General features: G+C 48.5%; 1 protein-coding gene across 1 annotated transcript in view; it reads right to left on the reverse strand.

Moving 5' to 3' along the window:
- Positions 1–8142: 8142 nt before the first annotated feature.
- Positions 8143–26099, reverse strand: part of POU2F3 (POU class 2 homeobox 3) — a gene marked incomplete at both ends in the record, with an annotated part of 78877 nt that continues 60920 nt past the window's right edge. The window contains 9 exons of the mRNA XM_081240400.1: positions 8143–8182; positions 9179–9314; positions 10391–10457; positions 15933–16094; positions 17637–17773; positions 19718–19859; positions 20264–20446; positions 22799–22881; positions 25382–25484. Of these exons, the coding sequence (XP_081096526.1) occupies positions 8143–8182; positions 9179–9314; positions 10391–10457; positions 15933–16094; positions 17637–17773; positions 19718–19859; positions 20264–20446; positions 22799–22881; positions 25382–25484 (1053 nt within the window). The remainder of the gene's footprint in view (positions 8183–9178; positions 9315–10390; positions 10458–15932; positions 16095–17636; positions 17774–19717; positions 19860–20263; positions 20447–22798; positions 22882–25381; positions 25485–26099) is intronic.

Below are 26099 nucleotides of genomic sequence, written 5' to 3' on the forward strand. Positions count from 1 at the left end.
GCAAGGGCCAGAAGTACAAAGGACCCAGAGTGAAAAGAACTGTCCTCTCTCACTGCCTTTTAAAGGCCAGGGTCACCGGCCAGTAATGCGGATCAGCTCATTTGGATATGCCGATTAGTATTTTTAGAGTCCTCTTCCCTAAATCCTAATTCCCTGGCAGAACAGAGGACACGGTAGCCCATTTACAAACAAATAAAAGAATAGACATTTATAAATGGCAGATACAACTCTGTGACCTTGGGAAAGTCACTCCATCTCCGCGTTTCGGCTTTTCACTCTTGGGTGAAAGAATGACAGGGTATTTAGATGGCCGATGGCCGTTCCAGCTCAGAATTCCAAGGCTCCTGTCCTTGCTCCTCCCGGTCCAGGGCCAGATTCGGGAGGAGGAGCGCTGGGCGGGCCCACCTGGCTCTGGGCCTCGGAGCAGGCGTGGCTGGAGCGAGCAGCAACCTCGGCGCCTGGCAGGCACCGCGAGCGCATCTCCCCCGGCCGCGCCTACCTACACTGTGGTCACGCCCGGCTTGGGCACACCTGAGCCGGACCGCTATGCCAGCATCCCACCCGGCCGGACCGCTATGCCAGCATCCCACCCGGCCGGACCGCTATGCCAGCATCCCACCCGGCGCCCGCGCCGCCGCCCAAAGACAGAAGGAACCCCCCTCCCCTTAGAGGCCAGGCCAGGCCATCTGCCCGCTTCCTTCCCCCGCAGCGGACCGCGCAGGCCGGGTCATCCACGTCCGGAGCCCAGCCCGGCCGCGGGAGCCGGACGGTCCGCGCCGCGCAGTTACCTGGACCGAGCGCCCCGGGAAGCCTCGGGAACCTCGGCCCCGGGACTCAGGGCCCGGATCCCGGTAGCAGGAAGCAGCGGAAAGAGGGAGAGAGGACGAGGCTCTGACGGCTGCAGAGGAGGAGCCGGTGGTCTGGGGGCACCTGCTGGCTGGGAGGACGGAGCACACAGCCAGAGCTGGACCAGAGACTGTTCAGAAAGCGGGCGGGAGGGTCCTCCTTCTTCGCGCAGGCCTGAGGGGGCGGGGCGGTGGTGGTGAGGGGTGATGATGACCTAGTGGTGACGTGAGACCTGCAGGCTGTTGCCCTTGCTTATGTGTTTGTTTGTCGTCTGTTTGTTAGAATAAATATCCATCCTCTCCCCCCACGATGGGACAGCCCATCCCATAACCAGTTGTAGAGCACCTACTAAGTGCTTGCACCCCTGCTAGGCACTGTGTGAGATGAAAGACATAGTCCCTGCCCTCAGGCTTGAGTCTAAGTTGTGAAACAAGCACACAAATAACTAATTTCCAGGGAAGCGCTCAGGCCTGAAAATTAGAGTTACATATTCCTTCTCATGTCAACTGTCACCAACTTGGCAGTAGAGTATAAGGCTTGAGGGTAAACCTGGCTCCGTTACTGACCGTGTATCTTTGGACAAGTTACTTTTCTGTGCCTCCGTTTTCTCATTCATAGAATGGGGATAATAATAATAGCTGTCTCATAAAGTTATTGCAAGAATTCTACACACTTTACATGTGGAAACTGCTTACAGCAATGGCTGGTGCATGGAAGTCGTTATATGAATGTTAATTATTGTTGTTGTTACCTCACTTTGGGTTAATCCTCTCTCCTCTCTGGATCTGTTTTAATACCAGGGAAAGTAAGTTTGAAGAGATAACCAAACATATGTGTGGAGATGCCAATGGGGTAAAGAGAGCATCTGAGTTGGTTGATCAGGACAGGCAAAGGTAGGATGCTGAGGGGCCCAGACATTCTTAAGAAGAGAAGACCTTGAGCAGAATTGTGAGCATTTAGGCCATGTCTGGGAAATAATAAATAGTCCTGTTGGGGTCATTTGTCTTGCCAGCCCTTTAAGAGTAAGGATCACACTCTTTTCATTTTTGTTTCCCTAGTACCTGGTACAGAGGCAGGTGCAATAAATGTTTGCTGGTTGAATGAATGGGCAATGAGCCTGGAAATGTATATTGGAAGCATATTGAAGCTTCTAAACCTTAATGACCATCTAGACCACTTGGGAAGTGTTTTCAAAATACCCTTTGTTCAGGCCGCACCTTGAAGGTTGTGCTTTAGTAGGCTTGGTGTGACGCCCAGGAACCTGTATCTTTTAAAATCTGCCCATAGATCTTCAGATGATTAGTCACATTTGGGGACCACTGATGTTAGAGGACCTTAAATGACTGATGCCAGCCTAAGATGCCATCTTATTATGTGGATAATAGGAAACCTATGGTGATATTGGGCAAAGGGATTAATTTTACCATGCTCTCCAAGTCCTTGCTACTCAAAGTCTGGTCCAGGGACCAGCAAAATCTACATCACCTGAGAATTTGTTAAAAACACAAAATCTCAGACCCTAATCCCGGATCTACTGAATCAGAATCTGCATTTTAACAAAGTCCCCAATGGTCTGTATGCACATTCAGGCAGTGGTTCTCAACCTTGACAGAACAATAGAATCACTTGAGGAGCTGTTTAAAATCCCAGTTCCCTGGGCCACATCCCAGACAAAGTAAATCAGAATCTGTGTGAGTGTCAATTTTTTTTATCAAGTTTCCCAGGTAATTCCATTGTGCAACCAAAGTTGAGAATCACTGCTATATAGAGACTCAATGAAAATCAGTATAAGACTAATTGGAGAAGACAGCCTGTCACAAGTGGGTTGGAAAAGACCAGATAAGAGGTAGTAATAGCCTGCAGGAAGAAAACAAGGAAAGATCCATTTCACTAAATGAACATATAGTATGCACATCTCAACTGTTTCCCCATTTGTTTTTGTTGCAGTATTGTTTTTTTCTTCTAGTTTCTGAATCTGGAATTATCTTCTTGCTGCCACCATTTCCCAGGAAAGAACAGAGTACATATCAAAGGCTTCAGGAGTCAAAAGACTGAGGGTATAAGGGAAGGTGCTAGTTCTTCCAGTGGAGCCTTTATTGGGCCTTTATCCTGGGGTGACTGGGATTCCAGGTTCAAGCTCCATTACTTGGAATTAAATTTTATTAATTCACATATTTTTGGCCACAACCCTTGTTCCACCAAATCATATGCTTGTCAACTGTGGTGTCCCCCAGGAAAGTTCTGGACTGTTAGAGAGAGCAGAGGACAGGAAACTCTCCACCAATTTATTTGAAAAACAATAATATCATAATAATCATGATAACAACATAACACTTATTAATGTATCAGGCATTGTTCCAAGCACTTTACATATATATATATATATATATATATATATATATATATTCATTTATTTAATTCTCACAACAACTCTATGAGATGGATACTGTTGTTATCCCCATTTTACAGGTGAGAAACTGAGGCACAGAGCACTTGAGGAACTTGCTCAAGGTGACATGATTAATAGGAGGCAGATTTGGGTATGAACCCAGGCAATATGGCACTGGAGGTCATGCTCTTAACCACCAAGATAGTCTGCCTCCACTACAGATGGTACTATATTTTTCTATATTCACAGCTCCTAACGTCAGTGAAAGGCACTAGAAGTTGTTTAGAGGTTAAAAGGAAGTATTCAACTTTTAAAAACCTGAATTGCGTATTATGTACTAGTCGCAATGCTAGTCATAGGGATACAGAGAAAAAGACAGACTCAGCTACGAGGAGCTCCCCACAGTCTAGCACGAGAAGCAGGCGAGTCAGCAAAAGCAGTCCATGAATGTAGCAGGGGGATGCAGAGTGCACAGGGAGAAGAGGCACTGAACCGGCAACCCGGGGCCTCAGGACAGGATTCCTAATTTGAGACTGCGACTAAACTCATTCTCTGAGTTGGACCAAAAGCCCTCAGTATTGGGCGCCCACAGCTGGGCCCACCAGTCTTGAGTCAACTAAAGATCGAAGTTTTACAAGTTCAAAAAGCAGTGGCAACAATTCTTTTTCCCTTTCCTTCCTCCTAAACAATGACTGGTTGTTGCCCTTTGATTCTCTTGTGCCTAATTAGACACTGAAGAAGCTAACCAGGCTTCCGTTAAACTTGACTGGAATGATGAGTTTTACAGGATCTTGCAGACATGAAATGTGAATTGTTACCCACTTTCAGGTTTGACTCTGTTCAGCAACTGTCCAAGGCAATGGACAATGGAAGATACGGGAGGCTGAGCAGTTAGACTATAATTCTGTTTATTTCTTTCATGAAAACCATGGTCAAATAGCCCAGAAATAGACCCCCATAAATACAGTCAACTGATCTTTGACAAAGGAGCAAAGGCAGCACAATGGGACAAAGATAGTGTCTTCAACAGATGGAGCTGGAACAACTGGACATCCACACGTGAAAAAATGAACCCAGACTCAGACCTCACACCATCACAAAAGTTAACTCAAAAGGATCACAGACCTAAATGTAAAACACAAAACTATAAAACTCCTAAAGGTAAAAAAGGAGGAAACCTACATGATGCTGGGTGTGGTGATGCCTTTTTAGATACAACACTAAAGACAACCCATGAAAGAAATAATTAGCAAGCTGGACTTCACTAAAATTAAAGACTTCTGTGAAAGACAATATCAAGAGAATGAGAAGTCACAGACTGGGAGAAAATATTTGCAAAAGACACATCTGATAACGGACGGTTACCCAAAATATACAAAGAACTGTTAAAACTCAACAGTAAAAAAACAAACAACTTGATTAAAAAATGGGCCGAAAATCTTAATAGACACCTCACCAAAGATGATACACAGATGGTAAATTAAGCATGTGAAAAGTTGCTCCACATCATGTGCTATCAGGGAAATGCAAATTAAAACAACAATGAGATACCATTATACACCTATTAGAATGACCAAATCCTGAACACTGACAACAAAGGCTGGTAAGGATGTGGAGCAACAGGAACTCTGGTAATGTTACTGGTGGGAATGCAAAGTGGTCCAGCCACTTTGGAAGACAGTTTGGTGGTTTCTTACAAAACTAAATATACTCTTACCACACAATCCGACAATCACGCTCCTTGGTATTTACCCAAAGGAACTGAAAATTTATGTCCACACAAAAACCTGCATGCAGATATTTATAGCAGCTTTATTCATAATTGCTAAGATTTGGAAGCAACCCAGATGTCCTTCAGTAGGTAAATGAATAAATAAACTGTGGTACATCCAGACAAGAGAATATTATTCAGCATTAACAAGAAATGAGCTATCAAGCTCATGAAAAGACATGAAAGAAACTTGAAGGCATATGACTAAATAAGCCAACCTGGAAAGCCTATATACTATGATTCCAACCATGTGACATTCTGGAAAAGGCACAACTATGGAGACAGTAAAAAAGGATCAGTGGTTGTAAGGGCGTAGCAGGGAGAGAGATGAATAGGTGGAGCACAGAGGACTGTTAGGGCAGTGAAAATACTCTGTATGACATTATAATGATAGATATACATCATTATACTATTGTCCAAAGCTGTAGAATGTACAACACCAAGAGTGAACTCTAAGGTAAACTATGGACTTTGGGTGATTGTGATGTGTCAGTGTAGGTTCATTCTTGGTAAAAAAAATTTTACTTTCTCGTGAGTGATGTTGATGATGGGGAAGGCTACGAACGTGTTTGGGCAGGAGGTCTATGGGAAATCTCCATAGTTTCCTCTTAATTTTATTGTAAACCAAAAACTGCTCTTAAAAAATAAAGTATTTTTTAAAGGGTCAAATGAGTGAAAACCAGCATCATGGACAGTTCAGGACATCAGCTTTCAGCACTCACCTGAGCAAGATGTCAAGGTGGTCAAGACGGCTGCAGGAAAGCATCAGCTCTGGCACCCATGAGTATGCAAGGAACAGTGCATACATACATGTGTGTGTGTATGCACAGATATGCACAGATGGGCTCATGGGTGGCAGAGTAATTTCTTTACATACTTAAATTATTGCTGCAGGCTCCTCTTGTCTCTTTGACACATATCGAGCCCCTTTCAACTGGATCTTTTCTTGACAAAGTAACCACTACCAAGAGGCTTTCTTCCACTTCATGACATGAAATATGAGTCTTAGTATAAGCCCCATCCAAACATGAAAAACACTTAACTTATGGTTATTTAGGTATGGATTTCTCCCTTGGATATTAGTATTTGCAACAAATGTTTAATGCCAATTTTAGTTTCTTCCCTTCAGTCATTACATTTTTGAAGGGCCTCCCTTTCCCACCAGAGGTCAATGTTTGCCTCAAAAATGGTAACTCTTTAAATTTTTATTAACCCAAGAAAAACCACAGGGATAGCTTCCTTGCCCCTCAACCCTCTCATCAAAAGTCACAGTGCATTCCAAAGCCAAATAGATTTGACTTTTGAATTATCCCTTGTCTCAAATATCTATCACTTTCCATTGCGAATAATGAATAATTGACCTCAGGACATCCTGAGATACGAACTATTAGCCTCAGCCTTCACCTATTAAAGTCTACAAATGACTTGACCTTAAACATTTTCCATTCTCCCACTTACAGAATGAGGAAGCCAATCTCTTACCTATTCTGTCCTCAAGGCTGTTCTGTCAAAAAGAGTAGAAACTCTGAACTCTTTGGAGTCCTGTATTAATGTATATCATCTTTAGCATCAGTTCGGGGAGTCACAGACTTAATCCACCAATTTGAACCCTTTCTCCACCCCGTTTCATTACATGCACTCACATGTCCTGCACAACAAAAGACCCAGAATAATCTAAACCTCTTCTTGCCAATAGTGGAATACTGTATATCATCACCATACAAATTTATTTAGGAACAGAGAGATTCCTTTGAATCTCATCATTTTCTTGGATATGCCGTCTCTAAAAAAAAAAGTTACCATTTCTGGAATGGCTTCATGTTACATGTTTACACACTGGCCCAAAAAGGAGACTCAAGAAAGAATGTTCCCGCAGAAATCAACAAGGATTCCCAGCCCACGTGGGAACTCTTGTGGAAGCTAGCACGGTGTTTCACACTTTGGTATTATTTTTCCTTTCTTTTTTGTTAAAGAAGATAAAATATTACAGAGATCTTCAAAATTCACACCTGAGTTAAACATTTTGCTGGAAAATTCCACATTAAGGAGAGAAGAACATAATGCAAAAAAAGGAAAGGGCTATATACAGGTATTTTGCCAGCATAATTGTTGCGTGTGTGCGTTCTTCCTTCTGCACCAGGAGAAGGGAGAGAGGACGAGATAAGGAGAAATACAGGAAAGGAGAGAAAGAACAAGCGTTCCTGAACTCTGGGGCAGACGGAGCAGACAGAACACATATGGGCAGAGCAATGTGCCCAGGGGGCTGAGCATGGCTCAGCGTTCTGTAAAGAGGAAGGACTTCGGAGAACACAATCATGAATGGATGTGGTTCTGGAAATGGGGCGGGGCTAAAGAGAAAATAGGGTGACATGAAGACTCAGTCAGAAAGCTTTGCTGAACAGAGAAGACATCAGAGCTTTGGTGGAGACATCAGATTCAAATCTTTTCATAGATTCTAGAATCAGTTCGGAGATTGTGGCTAAGTTCAGAGTCAAAACCTTCTCTCCCCTCTGGTGGTTTGGCACCAGGCAAATGGCTGTGCCCAGAATGAGCTGGAGATGAGCTGGAGAATAACGGCAAGAGGTCATTTTTTTTTTTTTTTTTTTTTTTTTTTTGCGGTACACGGGCCTCTCACTGTTGTGGTCTCTCCCGTTGCGGAGCACAGGCTCCGGACATGCAGGCCCAGCGGCCATGGCTCACAGGCCCAGCTGCTCTGTGGCATGTGGGATCTTCCCAGACCGGGGCACGAACCCGCGTCCCCTGCATCGGCAGGCGGACTCTCAACCACTGCGCCACCAGGCAAGCCCAAGAGGTCCTTTCTGAAAGACCACTGTCACAGTGAAGCCATGTGACATATTTGGAACGAGAGGAGAAGGGCACAGGCAAGGAAGGTAAAAACGGTCAACTCCTAGGCGGGCTGTGCGTTTCAAGAGCACTCGGAGCCGGCACATGGCTCGGGCACAGTTTGGATCTCCAGAGGCCCTTGCTCCTGAAGAAGGCAAGAGCTTGGGCTCACTGACAGTGGAGATCCTCTTCTGCTCTCCTGAAAGTGACCTGTCCATGCAGAGAAGGCGTGACTCCTGTCCCTCCAGTGGGGAATACGGGGCCAGGTGGCATAGGAGAAACTTTTTTGGTCTCAATGGAGGTAGGTGGGATGATTCCATCGGTACCAAGATCTAGAAGGAAGGAAGAAACAAGTCAATCGGACAGCTTCTAATGAGGAGGGAAGATGGGAATGAGCAGTGAGTGTTAGCAGGTAGGTATGGGGTGGGGGGTGATGAAAATGTTCTGGAATCAGATCATGGTGACAATTGCACAACCTTGTGAATAAACTAAAAAGCACTGACTTGTACACTTTAAAATGGTAAATTTTATGGAAAGTGAATTATATCTCAAGACAATTCTTTAAAATGTACATTATATGTTTTTCTCTCTCTCTCTTTTTTTTTTGGTGGAGGTGGCTGAGGAGCTCCAACCTTTGGGGCTGTGCAACAATTGGCCCATAAGAGGTGGCTGCCTTGCTGAACAGTCTGGGTGTGGACAAGCGGGTTCACTTCTTCCGACAAGCTCAGGTCTTCAACCAGTCGCCTAACCTGCAAATCTCTGTTTTGTTCTGAATCGGGGAAGGATCTCTCGAGGCATCTGCTGAGAACACTTCTTAGAGTAGATTCTTTGCTTCATTAATCAAAGCTTGAGAGGCTGCTTTTCCCGCTGCATCCCGGGTGGGAGCACGAGGTTAGGGGGTAGCACCCTCCCGCTCTCACGGTGTCAGGCACACTGGAAGCTCAGGCTCAGGGCAGAACACCCCAGAGCAGAGGGGCTGGCCTGGAGGGTAACTCTCCTCAGCCCAGTGGAGGACCTGGCCCTTTCTGACAGGAGGGTTTGGAAATTTCCACCCTCCCAGTGAGGAGGGAAATGTTGGCTTTGTTGACATCAGCTCCTTGCCAGGACTGCTCACTGGCTGAGGCTTCTCTTTCAAATCCCACTCCCTAGGGAGAGAGTCCAGTCTGGCGCTCCACCCCGCCCCCTCCCCTCCCCACCCCCCCACCCCCGCCTTTCCCCTTGTCCAGCCCCGTGACAAGCTTTCCTTCCCAAGGTGTTGACCCAGACGCAGCTTCTCACATGTCCCTCGGCCCCGCTGAGGAATCTCTGGGCTCACCCCTCTGCCTCACCCTGAAGAGTTAAAACTGGTGGAGGCGTTCACAGCCGCTTTGGAGTTATTTTGAGATGCAGTAGGGCTGCTGGCGTGGAGTCCTGGGCCAGGAGACGAAGGCCTGCTGCTGTTCCCAGAGGAGCAGGATGACGTTACTGAGAATGAGGAGAGGCAAAAACAAGGGGGAAACAATGAGGCTGGGTCTGGGGACCTCGTGACATTCAGACACATGTCCTCCAAGGGGGCTCACCCTGTCCCTACCTGCCACCCATCTGCCCAACTCCTACCATGTTAGCACCGACACCCGGCCCCAAAGGGGCCCTCCTCATACACGCTCTCCGCGGCCCAGGCCCTGGAGAGTGGCGTGGCTGGTTCTGCGAGTCCCAGACTAGCTGAATGCAGGAGATACAGATGCCAAAATCATCTTACTCCAGGACACGCCCTGGGCTGGGCATACGCAGCCCCGGACCACGGGGCAGGATGAGCAAAAGAACCAGAAGCCTTAGAAAGGAAGAGAGGAGGAAAGAAAGCAAAGCACTCGGGGAGGAAAAGAGAAGCTGAGAGCACAGGTAAAGACGGCCAGCCTCTCTGATGTTGCCGTCTCCAGATGGTTCATGGTCTTCCAGAAAGAACAAAACCAGGAGTGAGGAGTCCTGGGCCATTCACTAAGCAGCTCTGTGGCCTGTGGCAACGTGTTTCACTTCCCTGCATCCCCTTTTCGACCTCTGTCATATGGCAGATTTGGATTAAACTGTATTTGAGTTTCCCAAACAGCATTCCGTGGAGAAGGTGACATATGTTTCAGCCTCCAAGCTAAGATGCTTTGAAGGGTCGAAGGCACTGGTATTGATAATTATGTCAGGACAAGGGACTGTCAGACACTGGGACTGTCATATGGTCATCCTCTCTAGTTCTTTGAAATGCTTTGGAATACTCTTTGAAAAATAGAGTTCTCTAGAAAATTGTTTTGGAAAACCCTGCCTTCCATACAGCTCATTTGTATGGAGAAACTGTGGCAATTAAAACAAAAACAAAAACTTGTTCAAACTTTGCCTACCCAGCATTTCCCAAACTTACTTGATCACAGAAGTTTTTTCCTCCTAGCACAGATTTTAACATCCTTTGAAATACGTTTTGGGAATGCTGACTTAGGTAGGTACCTCTCAGTTCTAGTATCCCATTATTTAAAAGAATTCTGGTACTATTCAGAAACCTCATTTTTAGAGCTCACCTGTTCCAGGCATGGTGCTGTGGACAGGAGGGACAGAGAGGGGCCCCAGAGACCCAGAGGGAGACACCTGAAAGGCAACAGAAGCTTATAAATGTCCACTTCTGCTTCCTTCTCCCACCTCTGGCACTTCTCCCAGGATGCTGGGCCCCGGACTCTGCAGACACAGGGCTCAGCTTCCTGGATGATTTCCTAATCCCAAACCTGTACTCTGTGCCTTGTTTCATAGGAAGGTCTCTGGACCACATACAGCACCCAGCTCAGGCTCTGCCCTGCTCCCGTGTCTCCCTGCTGCTGACACCAGGCCCTACCCTCCCTGCTGCGTGTCCCCTGGCAAGGTCTCTGGGGCACTGCCAGACTGAAGCTGCCCTGCTCAAGTGCTCCGGTGATGAGAGGAACATGCCTCCTGGACCCTGCTGTGGCTGACACTCCTGGACGGCTGCCTATTTTCCAGTCCCTTCTTCTTCCTTTTTAAAAAAATATTTATTTATTTTATTTATTATTTATCTATTTCAGCTGCACCGGGTATCAGTTGCGGCGCACGGATTTCTTAGTTGCGGCATGCGGACTTCTTAGTTGCGGCATGCGCGTGGGATCTACTTCCCCAACCAGGGATCGAACCCTGGCCCTCTGCATCGGGAGTGTGGAGTCTTACCCACTGGACGACCAGGGAAGTCCCTCTTCTTCTTTCTTAAAAGACCCCTGCACTTGCTCAGGGCAGCAGAGCAGCCAGCCCTAACCACCCTGTTTCAGGCTTCCCATCTTGATGCATGAGTGGACCATCCACTCTCCGGAGGTAACTGGAGGAGATGAACTGCGCTCTGTGAAGCCTTTCATCTTGCCCTGGATACTTCACAGCATCATCAACTCTGAGTTTGGAAGGGACCTAAGATGATTTAGCTTAACCTCCCACGCAGTTCAGGAATCCCCCCCTCAGTATTACTATCCTAGCACAACCTGGAACAAGACATAATAAAAAGAATAGACATTGTGGCCCAACAGATCTGGGGGTGAGCCCTGGCTCCACCACTGTCTGTGTGATTTGGGCAAGTTACTTAACCCCACTGAGATTTGGTTTTCTCATCCGTAAAATAGCAGTAATACCTCCCTCATATTTTCTTTTAATTAAGATTTAATGAGATAATGTCCGTAAAGCTTCCAACTCAATGCCTGGCAAACAGCGCAAGGCTGTTCGTTCCCTTCCTTCCAGCAGGAAGCTGTCAACTGTTGTGTGTTTCTAGGTAGAAACTGTTTATTTCTTCATTTGAGCTGAACCCTGCATACTTTTCCTCCCCCTTATTCTTCTCATGCTGACCTGGGACGCTCAGATCAACCTTCAAAAAGGACCTTGCAAGGCAGTTCTGCTCAGGGAGCTGTGACTGGCGATCCTCCCCTCCCCAGTTTGGAACATGCCATCCCGACAGGATGCAGCATGTACTCATTTCCTAATTAATCAGCAATGGTTCTGCTGCTTTCATTTACCTGCCCTTGTACAAGGAGCGTTCTCAGTCGGCTGGGGCCCACCATGGGTGGAGACAGGTGTGGAGCAGCGCGGTAAGAGGTAAGAGATGTTATTGATAATCTCCCTCTCTCTTCTCCTCCGCCCCTCCCTGCTGCCACACCCCCAGAAATTTGTTGTTGTTGTTAAATAAATAATTATTCAGTCACTGCGACAAGCTTCTTCTGCTTCCTTCTGGAGACAGACTATACATATGCAAGCAGACATAGATATGGTTCCTTTAACATTTTGTATATAAATGGAAGCATTCTGTGCACACTGGTCTGAATAATTTTGCCTTTTTTTCCCCTTCCTTCTCTCTCTGTCTCATTCTTTTTTTTCCCCTTAACTGTGTATCTTAGAGATCATTTCACATCAGAAGCAGAAAAAACTATGTCCTAGTCCCACGGAGAGTGTCCCAATGAGACCTGAGGAGAAGACAGGATTAGAACATTTTCTCTAGTCTCTTCCTTCAGGATGCCACAAGGATTAATGTGATTATTTATTTAACATCTTTCTCCCCCACTAGGCTGGGGAATTCATGAGGGCAGGATGATGCCTGCGTGATCCCCTGCTGTGTTCTCAGTGTCTACTGCAGTGCCTGGAACTTTGCGAGTGTTAAGTAAATATGTGTTGAATGCACGGTGAGAACCCATGACACTCCTTTACGGCTCCTCCATGCCTCCCACCACTTTCCTCCACATTGGTGTCCCGGGCTGGGATTGAACCAAAGTGATAAATGTCTCCCATCTATTCTAAACAAAGCCTCATCTTTAAAGATTCTGACTCTCTTATGACATGGTTCAGGTTCCTTAACATGGTCTACAACGCCCTACAAGATTTAGCCCCCGCCTACCACTCCAGCTTCCTCTTTCACACACTCTCTCACTCCTCGGGTTCCATTCCAACCTTCTTTGCTTCCTCTCCCCACCCACCCCAGCCTCAGAACCTTTGTACACACTGTCTCCTCTGCATAGAATGTTCTTCCCCAACACTATCTCCACCCTTCTGTCCTGTCTCCCACCACAGCTCAGACCTTTTCCCCATTCAAGTCTACTCTTTCTTCTGCTGTCAATTGGAGCATCATTCCTCGAGAAGCCCCTGACATCTGGACTAGGTTAGGTCCCTCAGATACCCGCACATCTTCTCTGGAGGCTTCATCACAAATCGCATTTGTTTAATGTCTGTTTTCCTTGCTAGACTCTAAGCAGAGATCACCAGTAAGTATCCTGTGCACCACCATATCCCAGTGCCAAACAGATGGTGGGTGCTCAGTAAGTATTTAAGACAGGAATGGTGAATGAATATCACATTGTCCCCAACCTAAAACTGTCAACGGTTCTTCATATCTTTGAGAGTAATTTAGCATACACGACCCACCATGATCTAGCTTTCATCAACCTCTCTTAGTCCTAAACCCTTAGCTCCAGCCAGACCAAAAGGCTTGTGATTCCCCAAATGCATCATGTTGTTTTATAATTCCATGCCTCTCACACACTGTTCCTTCTGCCAGCTATGCTGTTCTTTTTGCTAACTCCTAATCTGTTCTCCAAACAAATCAGAGAGTTAGCCCTCCCACACCCCATTCTGATTTGGGGGCCTTTTATCTGTGTTCCCAAAGCACTCTTGCAGGGCTCTTCACATCTGCTTCACCCCTCCATCTACTTCATTGCAATTTTTTGCATTTTCTGGTTCCTGCTTCTCAGTTTCTTTCCTTGGTGCTCTCCCTTTGCCCATCCCTCAAAAGCTCGTGTTCCCCAGGGTTGAGACCTCAACTTTCCTCTTTGCTTCCTCTGTACAAGCTCCACAGGTGAGCTCCTCCTTACCCAGGATTCCACCTACCCCCTGTGTGCTTATGACTCCCAGCCCATTTCTCTACCTTAGCCTTTCCTCCTGACCCCCAGACCCATTATTCCAAGTGCCCAGGGGCATTCCCACTTGGGTGTCCCACAAGCCTCTCTGTATATCATAATGATGTGAAGAATTGAAATCATCATTTTCTCCTGCTCCTAAGCCAGCTCCTCCCCCTGTGTTTAATTGTTCCATCTACAGCGCCAGCTTCTACCCAATCAGCCCAGCCTGAATGCTGAGAGTCATCCCAGAGTATTCTCTTTCCTTTATCACTCTCCCTGCCCCACCCAGTTTTCAATGTATTAACCAAGACCTAATAATTCTACCTTCTAATTATCTCCTGAATCTCTCCCATCCCCTTCAGTCTTACCAAATGGGTTTGCTTCAGGCCTTATAATGTCTCTGCTGGATAACTGCAGTCACATAACTGGTCTCTCTGAAACCAAATGTGATGCCTCTCAAACCACCCTTTATAACTACAGTCAAAGTGATCATTCTAAAAAGCAATCAGATCACACTAATGCCCTACTTCAAATCCTTCAGCAACTCCCCAGGGCTTCAAGTTCCTCAGCCTTGCTCATAGTCCCTCTGTCTGGCCCTTGCTGATCTATCCAGCCTCATCTTTCAACATTCCTCCACGTGGAACCACCTGCGATTCCGTGCATGTGCCCTCTTCTCCCTCCTCCATACCACTGTTCTCATACTATCCCCCTGGGGGAATTCCACCCCTCACTTACTTGCCTCTTCATTCCTTCTTGTCTTTTTAGACTCAGCTCAGGTATTAATTATCTCCTTGGGGAAGCCTTCCCTAACCACCACCTCCCAAGGCTTTGTTAGCTGCTACTCCTAAGTTCTCCAAGAGAAATCATCGTGTTGTTTATCATTTGTTTATTTGTCTGTCTCCTCTGCTAGGCAGTGAGGTCCTCTGGGACAGGGAACAAATATTACTTATTTGTGCATCCCCAGCACTCAGCACAAGGACCAAAACATAGTAGATGGTTGATAAATGTTTGGTGAAAGAATAAACAATAGTATAGTTTTATGAAGTAGCTATGTCCCACCCAGAATGAGGCTGAATTTCACCCATCCTTGAGTACTAAAAGACAGAGGACAACACCATTATCCCCAATTCCCTTAACCTTCAACCATCACCATCCCTAGGGTTGAAGAAGAACCTTCTCCCTCCCCCCGGCCCTCCAGGCACCATCTCTCTCCCAGATGGAGAAGACATTCCGTATCCTCCAAACTTCCCATTCTGCCTGTACTTCAAATCATTGCCAGCCCTGACTTCTCCCCTTGAACTCCAGAATCACAGATATAACTGTCTGCATGACCCTTCCTCTTGGATGCCTAGGAGGTAAGTCTAACTTAATATGACCAGCTCTGAATACTTAGTCTTTTTCCCCCTCAAACCTGTTCCTCCTGCAGTCTTCATCATCTCCAAAAATGGCAGCACCTTCCAACCAGCTGCTCATCTTGGCCTTACTCCTCACACTCCATATCTGAGCTAACGGCACATCTTGTTGGCTCATGGTTGAAATACATTCAGAATCCAGCCACGTCTCCTCACCACCATGATCTCCACCCTAGCCCGAGCCTCCACCACTCTCAGCCTGATTGTTGTAATTCTCAGGCTGGTATCCTGCCTCTACACAAATTAATCTCCACGTAGCAGCCCATGTCAGTTCTCCAGTGGCTTCTTATTTCACTCAAACTAAAAGCTAAGGTCCTTTCAATGGCCTCCGAGACCGTGGTGAATGGCTTCCTGTTACTTCCCCGTTACTTCTCTGACTTCATCTCCCACTTCTCACCTCCTTCCTCACCCTGCCCTGGCGACACTGGCTTCCTTGCTGTTCCTCAAACATGTCAGGTCTTCTCATTTTCTGGTTTCTCTACCTGGAACACTCTATCCCTCAGATATTTCATTCCCTTTCAATACTTAGATCCCTGCTCAAATGTCACCCTATCAGAGAGGTCTTTTCTTACCCCTCTACTATAAAAGCATCTCCCCGTAATCACTTTCTATCTCCTTATCCTTCTTTATGCTTCTTTATATTATATATATTTTGTATACAGCATCTCTTTGTTTATATATTTATTCCTTGCTCCCCAACCCCCATCTTCTTTAGGACTCTTTGCCCTCCAGGCTTCATCTCCCCCAGTGCTTGGCAGGCAGCTTGGCTCCTGGCCACTCACCAGCTGGGAACTGTACATGGGTGATTTGTTGGGTGTGGCCACAGGGCAGTTGATTCGCTTCTCCTTTTGGCGGCGGTTGCAGAACCAGACCCTCACCACCTCCTTCTCCATGGACAACTGCTCTGCAATCATGGAGATCTCCTCTGAGCTGGGTTTGGGGTTCTACAGAAACCAAAGGGATAGAGTAGTCAGGAGGAGAAGGGAATAGGATCAAGGATTGTGCGTGGGGAACAGATGTTCCAAAGAAGCAGGATAGAACAATAGATGGAGCAAAAGCTTTAGAATCGGACCTACAATGGAACAGTGGCTTGAGCACTTACTCTGTGGCCTTAGGAAACTTTCTGAACCTCTCTGAGCCTCAGTCTTATCATCTATGAAATGAGAGAAATAATGCCTACCGTATAGGATGATTAGGAAGATTAAATGAGAAAATGTGTATAAACTGCCAAGCACAGGGCCTGACACAGGGTGGAGGCTCTTCTCTCGCTCCTTCTTCAGAAGTTCTGAAAAGAGGAGCCCACTGATGAGTTAGATAGGGCAGGCAGAATTCCCAGAACACACGCTCCCTTCTGTTCTTTCCTCAGAATCTGATACCCTTCTCTTGCGTCATTTCTTGCTGCCTACCTCAAAATAGGAAATGATAAAGTTAAAACATGTGGACCCATCAAGACTATAAAGGAGACATGTGTATACACACACACACACACACACACACACACACACTCCAATACATATCCATCACTCCTTTGTTCTGACCCCTCCCACCCCCACCCAATCTTTGACCTTAGCTCCCTTCTCTCCCTTCTGCACCCTCCCTTACTCTTGCTGCTCTGAGAAAGTTAATCAGAAGGAAAAGCCAGGTCTTGTCATCCTGCCAGCAGGATGCAGCCATCAAGTCCTGAGTCATATGTGCTGGAGAGTCTGCTGGAGAGACAGGAGTCCTGGAGGCCTGAGGCCTGCAAGGTGGAACTAGGCCACAGGCGAGCCCTTTAGGGACCGTGTGGTGTGGATGGAAGCTCTGGGGTCTGGTACCTAAGGGATCCTGATTAGAGGCTGTTTAGACCACACCTGTTTATCCCTCTTCTCTTCCCCAGCTCCCCCGGGGCACATAACTGGTATTATTAGTGTCCACATATTGGCTCAAGAACATACTTTTGCTGCAAGTTCAAAAAGGTGTCTGTATGTAATATGACTACAAATATTTAAATGTATGTAGAAGAAAGAAATAGAAGGACATGCAGTTAGATGGCATTTGGTGGTGGATTTTTTTTCCTGCCTCCCTGCATTTTCCAAATTGTTTACAATGAGCATTTATTATATATATAATTTGAAAAATACAAAACAATGCAAAGAAAATAAAGAATTTATATACAATGCCCTGGCTTTGCTCCCTTGATCTCAGCTGGATACAGAGATACACTCTTCTCTGGGATTCTATACCCCAGTCTTTAAATCTCCCGGCTCGAGGGACAATGGGCACCAAACAGAGGTCAGGGCGAGAAGGGTCAGTGGGGGAGGAAGTTTCTGGAACCCAGCCTCTCATTCAAACACCGGGGCACCTGGAGAGGGAGCGTGTCTCTGTGTCCCGACCCTTTCCCAAGGCAGGCGTACGGGGGCTCAGGGGTGGTGCTGAGGGGCTTGTGTGTGTCTGCTCAAGCCCTGTGCAAGTCGGCCCACCCGTTGCCACCCAAAGGGCCTGCTCACATCTTGAAATCTCTTCTCCAGAGTCAGGCGGACGCTGGTCTCGATGCTGGTCCGCTTCTTCCTCTTCCTCCCGAACACTTCACTGAGGGTGGGGTAAGAGCTGGGGGTGCTCACGGAGGGGTCTGATGGAGAGGATTCTGTGGGGAGGGGAGAGCAGAGGAGGCTCAGGGAAGGGAAGGCAGCTGGTTCAGGCTCTGGCTCGATGGACTTGGGGTCCAATGACCCTTCCCGGCAGGTTCTGCAGCCCCCTTCCCGACACAGGGGAACCAGACAGACCAAGAATCCTGCTTCCCCTCGTTGCTCTGGGCAAAGGTCCTCCATGCCTCTCACTGCCGTGCCTCCAGCGTTTGCGGTCATGGTTCGGGGACACCCAGACATCAGCGGCGCGTGTGGGTGTGAGCGGGGGCAGGCAGAGCTCCTATGAGTGACGCCCATGAGCCTGTCTTTTATAAGTAGGCCTGGATGTGAATCCCGAGGAAAATGAGGACTGGTGTTTTGAGCTAAAGGCGGTGGCACTTGGTGGCGGAATGTTGGTGTGGAAGCCACTTCCTTTTCAGTGTGAGTGTTGGGGCTGAGGCTGTATGAGGGGTCGGCGGGGATGTCCCTTAGGAAGGATTCAGGCGCAGCCAGGGAATCGCACAAGAAATGATCCGCAAGATCCCTTCCCGAAGATTCTAAGACCTTCTGATCACCTCTTTCACTTTGGCGCTCCAGTAAAACCGCAGAAGGATCAGCCTTCCACGGGCGGGGGTGGGGCGGGGTGGGCTGGGGAGCTTCCTCACCCCCTCCCTTGTTTCCACGTGGAGCAACTTCCGAGAGGGTCACACCCTTGGCTGCCCATCCCCCGCCTTCCTCTCTCTCCATAGTAACCACTGACCCACACTATCTACAGACGAGAGCCCAGCCGTGACACTGGCTCTGCTCCTAGACCAGTGGTTCTCAACCTGGGGCAAGATTCTGTACCACCCTCACTCCCCCAGGGGCCATTCGGCAGTATCTGGAGACATTTTTGCACCTCTCAACAGGGGGCGGGTGCTCCTGGCATCTAGTGGGCAGAGACCAGGGATGCTGCTAAATAGCCTACATTTCATAGGACCGCCTCCGCCACAGAGCAATATCTGGCCCAAGCTGTTGCTAATGCCTTGGTTGAGAAACCCTGTCCCATGCTATACCGTGACACCAAACTCTTCCATTCATTATTGCAAACTTTTTGCCCTTGGCTTACATCCCGGGCCTCCTGGCCCCCCATGCCTGACTGAATCCTCCTGCAAGCCCCACTCTTGCTGTAAGGCTTTCCCAACCAGTCCAGCTTGGAGTGACTCCCTGCCCTCTGAACACCTACTCAAGAATCAGCCAGAGGAAGAGCTTGCATTGTGCCTACTGCCTCCTCTTCCCAGCCACGAAACCCTAGAAACCTCCTTCCCTATTCCCCTGACCTAGACCTAGTCCAGACAGCAGTCTGGGTAAGTGTGTTTGCTCTGCAGACCTGACCTTTGTCTCTGGTGAGCTGTCCTACGGTCTAGGCTGGGTGTGTCTGGGGTAGGGAATAAAATGGGGCAAGTCTTCTTGGCCACAGACCTAAAGCTACGTCTTCCATGTGCTTTATCAGTAGTGAAGCTGACATTTTCATCTCTACTTGGCTGTCTCCTGTGTCTTATTTCTCAATTGGTTCCAGACTCAGGAAGAGAGGAAAGGGTGCTATGTATTGCCTGCCAAAAGCCCCAACACAGAGGACTTCCCCGATGGTCCAGTGGGTAAGACTCCATGCTCCCAGTGCACGGGGCCCGGGTTCCATCCCTGGTCGGGGAACTAGATCCCACATGCATGCCGCGACTAATAGTCCGTGTGCTGCAAGTAAGAAACTCGCATGCCGCAACTAAGGGTCCACGTTGCAACTAAAAAAATATATCCCGCACGCTGCAACTAAGACCCGGTGCGGCCAAAATACATAAATAAATAATAATTTTAAAATGTTGTTTAAAAAAGAAAGAAAGAAAGAAAGCCCCAACACAGACCAGTCACCATCCCCTTCCCTGCAGACCTTCTAAGGCTCCATCCATCCTTGTGTCCCCGAGGCTTACCTGCATCATTCAGCCACTTCTCCAGCAGCGGCTTGAGCTTGCACATGTTCTTGAAGCTCAGATTTAGAGCCTCAAATCTGGAGATGGTAGTCTGGCTGAAGTCGTTGCCATACAGCTTTCCCATCGCCAGACCCACGTCTCCCTGCATGCGGGGATGGAGAGGGAAGGACTTTGAGAGGTAGGTCCCTTCTCTCCTTTGTGCACATCCCTCACCATCCTAGCACCTATCCACACCCAGCGAACCTTTGCTCACCCTGGCTCCCTTCCAGTTTCTTCCCTCTAAGATGGAGACTTGGTTATTTCTCTCCCTAGACTCTGAGTGCGCTGTGCCCTTGTGCCTAGCTCCTTGCCTGGATCTCATTCCTCTCCCCTCCACCAGCGGTGTTCCCATTCTCCCTGCCAACGGCAACTGTGCCCCATTCTCAGGGGACGCAGGAACACGGTGGGTTTGCCCCAGACACAATGAGCTCTTCAAACCTCCACTCGGGAACCCCAGTCTCTACTCACTCAACCCAAGTTCTTCCACCTCCCTGCCCCAAACCGAACCTGTGTGAAGCCCAGCTTAATGCGCCTCTGCTTGAAGGTCTTGGCAAACTTCTCCAGCTCCTCCAGGTCGCTGGGCTCATCAGCTCCTCCAGAGCTGGGGAGATGCTTGGGGACTGGGAGATGCTGGGATGCTTCCAGATGCGGTTCTAAAGAGGATCCTGGCACCCCAGGGCACCCAACTGCCTAAGAGCAGACACACACCAAGCCAACGCACAGTCAACAGATCAAACGCATTTCTTGATATTTTGTACTAATAGGCCCACTTAGAGGATGACAGATTGGATTTCTATTATTTCGATGGTGTGGAAGTGGAAATTGGAGTCTCCATGAAGGGACTGGCAAATAGCTGGAGTAGCTGGGGTAGAAAGAGTAGGAGTGCGGGACTGGCAAATAGCTGGAGTAGCTGGGGTAGAAACAGTAGGAGTGCGGGACAGGGAGGTGGCCTTTCCGGGTTTTAGTCTATGACTCACTATTTGAGTCTGAGCAGGTAACTTCCTCCTTTCAGTTTTCTACCATAAAAGGAGCTATAGCAGACTCGTTGACAAAGATCCCCAAAACAGATCTCAGAACGGGACAAGGAAAAGGTTGTTTGCCTTGCCTGTTCTTTCCCACAAAGTAACTGAGGTGTTCAACAGGCATTAACTGAAGATAACAGAGGGCATCTGAAATTCATTGCATTAATGGAATTTCCATAAAATTCCAAACTCTTGTGACTGCCATTTTACTTTCTAAACAATCACCTTCTTTCCGGAGAGTATTTTGTTTTTTGGGTTTTTTAATCAAAGGTATTCCAGTGCTGTCTAAGTGCACCTTGATCTCATTTGTGGTTGTCAGGAGATATTCTTTCTTTAGTTTATTTTCATAGGAGAACAGACCCTTATACCTAGAATCCATGTTGTGCCCATTTGGGGTCAGGAATAAATCCAACCCGTCCACAGAGAAGGAGCAGAAACCCATTAGGCTTGGGGTCCTAATGGGCTTGTGTCCAGGGCAGGGGCTGCTACCGATGTGGATGGCGTGGCCTCAGTCCACCCTCTTCTCACTCCTTTCCAGTTTACTCTTTTCCGAGACTGGGGTTAACTTTACTCCTTTCTTCCAAGATATTCAGGCTTCCCATTCAGACAGGCGGCCTTGTGATGACCAGAGAGAAGTTAAGGACTCTTTTCCCCTGAGGGAGGGTCTTTTAGAACAGAATGATTTGAAACCATTAGGCTTTGATCCTGTTCCACGCAGGAGAGAAGGTGGCGTGGACCAGACTCTCAGGACAAGGCCTCGGTCCTCTCTCAGCCTTCCTTTTCATGAACTCATGTGTTCTTTCATCCCACAAATATGTCTTGAGCTCTCTGCTAGACCTTCCCCCTACTCCCTTCACATCCGATCAGCGGCTGAATTGCACTGAGTCAACTTCCCCGACATCCCCTGTCAGCCCCTCCTCTCTATGCTTATTGCCACCACCCAAAGCCAGTCCCTTTACTGCTGTCCTAGGATCATCTTAATAACCTTCCAAACAGTCCCTCTGCTTCTGGTCTCGCCCGGCTCTCGTGTTATAAGACACGAGAGGTGATCTTGAACCCTCTCTCAGATCTCTTCCAGATCTAAGTCTGTGATGATGCGATTCGGAGAGCCGTCAGAAGGTCCAGGAGCTCAGGACTCTTGGTGTCCCCATTTCTATTAGCCACTAGGGGGCACCCACCCCCTTCCAGGGGCCTCCACTGGACTCTAGCCCTGTAAAGCCAGGGCCCTAAGTGATCCACGGGGATCTTAGCCCCGAGAAGGGACATTAGGGTCTCTGCAGTCATTCCCAACTGTTCCACACGTCCAGCTCTGCAGAGGCGCCTCATGCAGCGGTGCAGGCATTAACTGCACTGGGTCACCCAGATAAGGGGAGGAGCGGCAGCTCCAGTGTAGCTCCTGTTGCCCTCGCCAAGCCACACTCCCTGGCGTGAGGCCGCGTCTGGCCAGAGGAAGAGGTGCCTTTTTTCTCCCTGGCAAACAGGTGCTGTGTGGCACCACGGCAGCTCTGCAAAGGGCCCTCTCGCAGGTCTCTGTCTTCCTGACCCGTGCTTTGTCCCCTCCAGGAAGCAGTCTAGAAGAGCAGTTCTTAAGAGAGGCCCAGAGATGAGAGGCCCTGGCTTGGTGTTCTCAGGACATCAGGTCTCTGGGCTTCTGGTCTCCCCCTTGGCGCTTGAGAGCACCTGGGCAGGGCTGGCGGTCACCTTGGCGTCCCTGGAAAGTTGGCTGATCCCTGGTTCTCAGAGGAGTGATGCCAGGGCCTGACTGGGGCAGGAGTGGAATGCCTGCACATAGAGCAGGCTAGCCCGGGAGCTGAAATCTCTGGCTTCTAATTCTGGCTCCACCAGTGATATTGGGTCCCTCATTTCCTCTGGCCGTGGCCTGATTTTGCCCCCGTGCCGACTGGGATAATCCCTTGCGATTCCCTCTTCCCAGAGGGGTAAGTGTACCGTCAAGGGGGTGGGGGAAGCCTAGGAGCTTAACTCTGTCAGCAGCTGGGACAGGAAGAACGTGGGTGTTTACCTGGGACGCCAGGCCAAGCCCCGTCTGTGGGAGGAGGAGAGAGCTTTGCTGCTGTGGAAAGGAGAGAAGATTTGACTGCAGACCTGGGTGAAAGGGGAGGAACAAAGGAGCAAACAAATCAAATCCAGGCCAGCTGAAAAGACATGCTCTACAGCTTTGGAACCGTGATAACTGTCCCTGCCCCACTACCTAATCATGTCCATCCACCCCGCCTCCAGCCTTGTGGAGAGGCCCCCATGGGCACTGTCAGGATTGCCACACACAGGTGGAGGCGAATCAGACACAGGGATACACAGATGTAAACAGCAGTCCCCAAACCAGTCCTTCTGCTTGCCCGCCTGCCTTCGGGAGTGGTGCAAAGGCTGAGGAGGGTCAAGGCAACCTGCTCTGGGATTTGAGAACCAGACCTGAAGAAACCCAAGAGGGAAGGAGATGTGGGGATGACTACTAAGAATTCAAGCTGGAGCTGAGGGTTTCCATTTTGCCTGCAGAAGCACCTGGGATGGCTACAAAGGCCTAGCCAGATCTGCAAAGATGCCGGATCAAGGGAACGGTGCCATACAGCTCCAAAGGGCAGCAGCCAATTGCCAGAGGCTCTGGGCAGGACCCAGACATTGAACACTTGGGAGGAAAGGCTGAGAGAGAAGGGAAGAGCAGGAGGCAACTCTACCTGGTGGTATGGACTCTACCTGCTCATTGCACGGCCTGAGGATTGCTTTCTCCAGGAAAACTGTCCATGAAGGGCTCTGCCTGGATGGTGGTCATGACAGTGGCCTCCCTCTAAGAAGAGCCACAGCCAGGAACTCTCACTTTCACTGTGGGAATGGGGCCATCAAATTACCGAAGCACACGATGAGGCAGGTCACCCCAATCACTCAGCACACAGCAGACCTTTGGGTTCTCTGTTGCCCCTAAGCTGTTCTGGGTCACTGATGTGTAGATCTACTGATGCTGACCGTTTTGCTCCTCAGTCTAAAACAACCAAGGCTTAATTTTTCGTTATTAAAATACATAGGCAGGGCTTCCCTGGTGGAGCAGCGGTTGAGAGTCCGCCTGCCAATGCTGGGGACGCAGGTTTGTGCCCCGGTCTGGGAAGATCCCACATGCCGCAGAGTGGCTCGGCCCCTGAGCCATGGCCTCTGAGCCTGCGCGTCTGGAGCCTGTGCTCCGCAACGGGAGAGGCCACAACAGTGAGAGGCCACAACAGTGAGAGGCCCGCGTACCGCAAAAAAAAAAAAAAAAAAAAAAACCTAGGCAAAAAAGCTCTTATAAGGAGCCCTGTACTGGGAGCCGGAAGCTCGAGTACTAATAGTAATCTGACACTTACGTTGCCTTTTGAAGTGTACAAAGCCGTCTCACATGCATTATTTCAAATAACTCTCACTAACCTTGTGAGGTAGAGTTTTACTATGATTCCAGTTTTAGGAGTTTTAGGAGGAGAAAATGGAACCTCAGAGAGGTTAGGTAAATTTCTCAAGGAGACACAGCTAGCAAGGGACCTTTTTTTAACCTATGAGTTTTTCTGATTCCAAATACTAAACTGTTTCTTTCCCCCTGTGTCATACACTGACCTCATTGGTTATATGCCTGAGCCAGTTTCACAACACCGCCTTTCAAAAAGAAACAGAATGAACTGTTACCTTCCCTTTCCTATTCCAGGAGTATGATATGTACTGTTTAGCTAACATAAATACTCACAGGTTCACATATGTTGTCAGGCACCATCATAATCACACTCTGAGATGACTTGGTACCTAAGGATAACTATAACTTGGGCAGGTGCTAAGGACAGAAGGCAGAGTTGCGTTTTCTTTGGATTCTGGATTTCCAAAACCTCTCCTTGGGATTTGTACAATGGAGGGAAGCTTATACTTCATCACTTTCAGCCCTGGTTGGTGGAGATGGGAGAGGGAGAGGCAGTACAGTGCCATGCCAAGAACATGGGTTTCCGACAGACTTTTATGGAACTTTCTAGCAGGTCACCGGTGACATGATATGACTACCTACCACACGAGGTTCTTTTGAAAGATGTCAGGAAAATCACTCCGCAGAGCTCCTGGCATATCATGCTCAAGAAATGTTAGCTATTATTGTAAGTATTCTAATCTGTTTGTTCTCGGCCAAGGAGAAGTTGTCTGTGAGTAACTTCCCTGCCGAAGAAAACCTGAAAACGCTCTCCACAGCCTGTGGGTGGCACTGCCGCTCTATCCAAATGGAATTCCAGCTTCCCAAGGGTGGAAGTCTGAGTCCACGTCCACAGCCTGGGGAGATTTCCAAGGATCCGGGACTCATCTGGACGGCGATTCCCAAGGAGCTCCTCCTTCCTTGTTCTGCCCCAGCTCCTGCCACCCTTGCGCCTTCAGTCTCAACTGGCCATGAAATTGAGGACGATGGGAGGGGGAAGCAGAAAAGGAGACTCAACCTGGAGGGCCACACCAGGTCGCTTCCTCGGGCCCTGAGGTGGACAAGCCGCCCTTAATAGTAGAGGGTGAGCCCGTCAGCCACGCCCCACACTTGGGTCCCAGCAGGCAGAAGCAGATCCTTAGCACACTCATCTATGTAGAAGCCACCAGGGTTTCTCACCTTGCTGACCAGGCTGGGTCTGAGATAGCAGGAACTGGGAGACAGACTGTAGGTGTCCGGGAACCAGCACAAGCTGCTGGAGAGGATGGAGGGACGCCATGTCCTGTGCAGGGAGATACAGGCATCACAGAACTTACAAGCTGCAAGTGTGGGCTGCATCTGCCCGCCACCCATCGGTCCTGTGGGTCTCCGTAGGGACCTTGCCCTGTGCCTCTGTATCCCTGTGTCTGACACATAGCAGCTACCCCATTAACAATGGTGTTGTTACACCTCCTGCACTCAGCCAAGCTGTGCCTTGCTTAAACTTTGCCTTGTTATTTAACTTTTGTGTGTATCAGAACGGTCTCCCAGCTAGACTGGTAATGCCCCGAGGGCACAGACTGTGGGTATTACCCATCTCTCAGAGGTTTACCCTAGAAAGGACATGCAATCCCAATTTTCTAATTAAAAAAAAAAAAAATCTCACACCACTTGATATGCTAAAAGCCGCTTTTGTCTTGGCCATTTCCTGGTCCTGAACCTTTCCTGGAGGAAGAGGCATGTTATTCGTTCTTAATAAAACCACTTTGATTAAACAGAAAGTCCATTTCCCCTGGCTTCCCCCCAATAGCCCCCAAGAGGGAAATACTACTTCCCAATACCTGGGGGATCTGGGAGTCCTCTGTGACCTAGACCCCCAGGGTTCTGTGACCATACAGGACTGAGCTTAGGTCTGTGC

The sequence above is a fragment of the Mesoplodon bidens genome, assembly GCF_964165515.1.
Source record: "Mesoplodon bidens genome assembly, chromosome: 7".
Taxonomy (NCBI): domain Eukaryota; kingdom Metazoa; phylum Chordata; class Mammalia; order Artiodactyla; family Ziphiidae; genus Mesoplodon; species Mesoplodon bidens.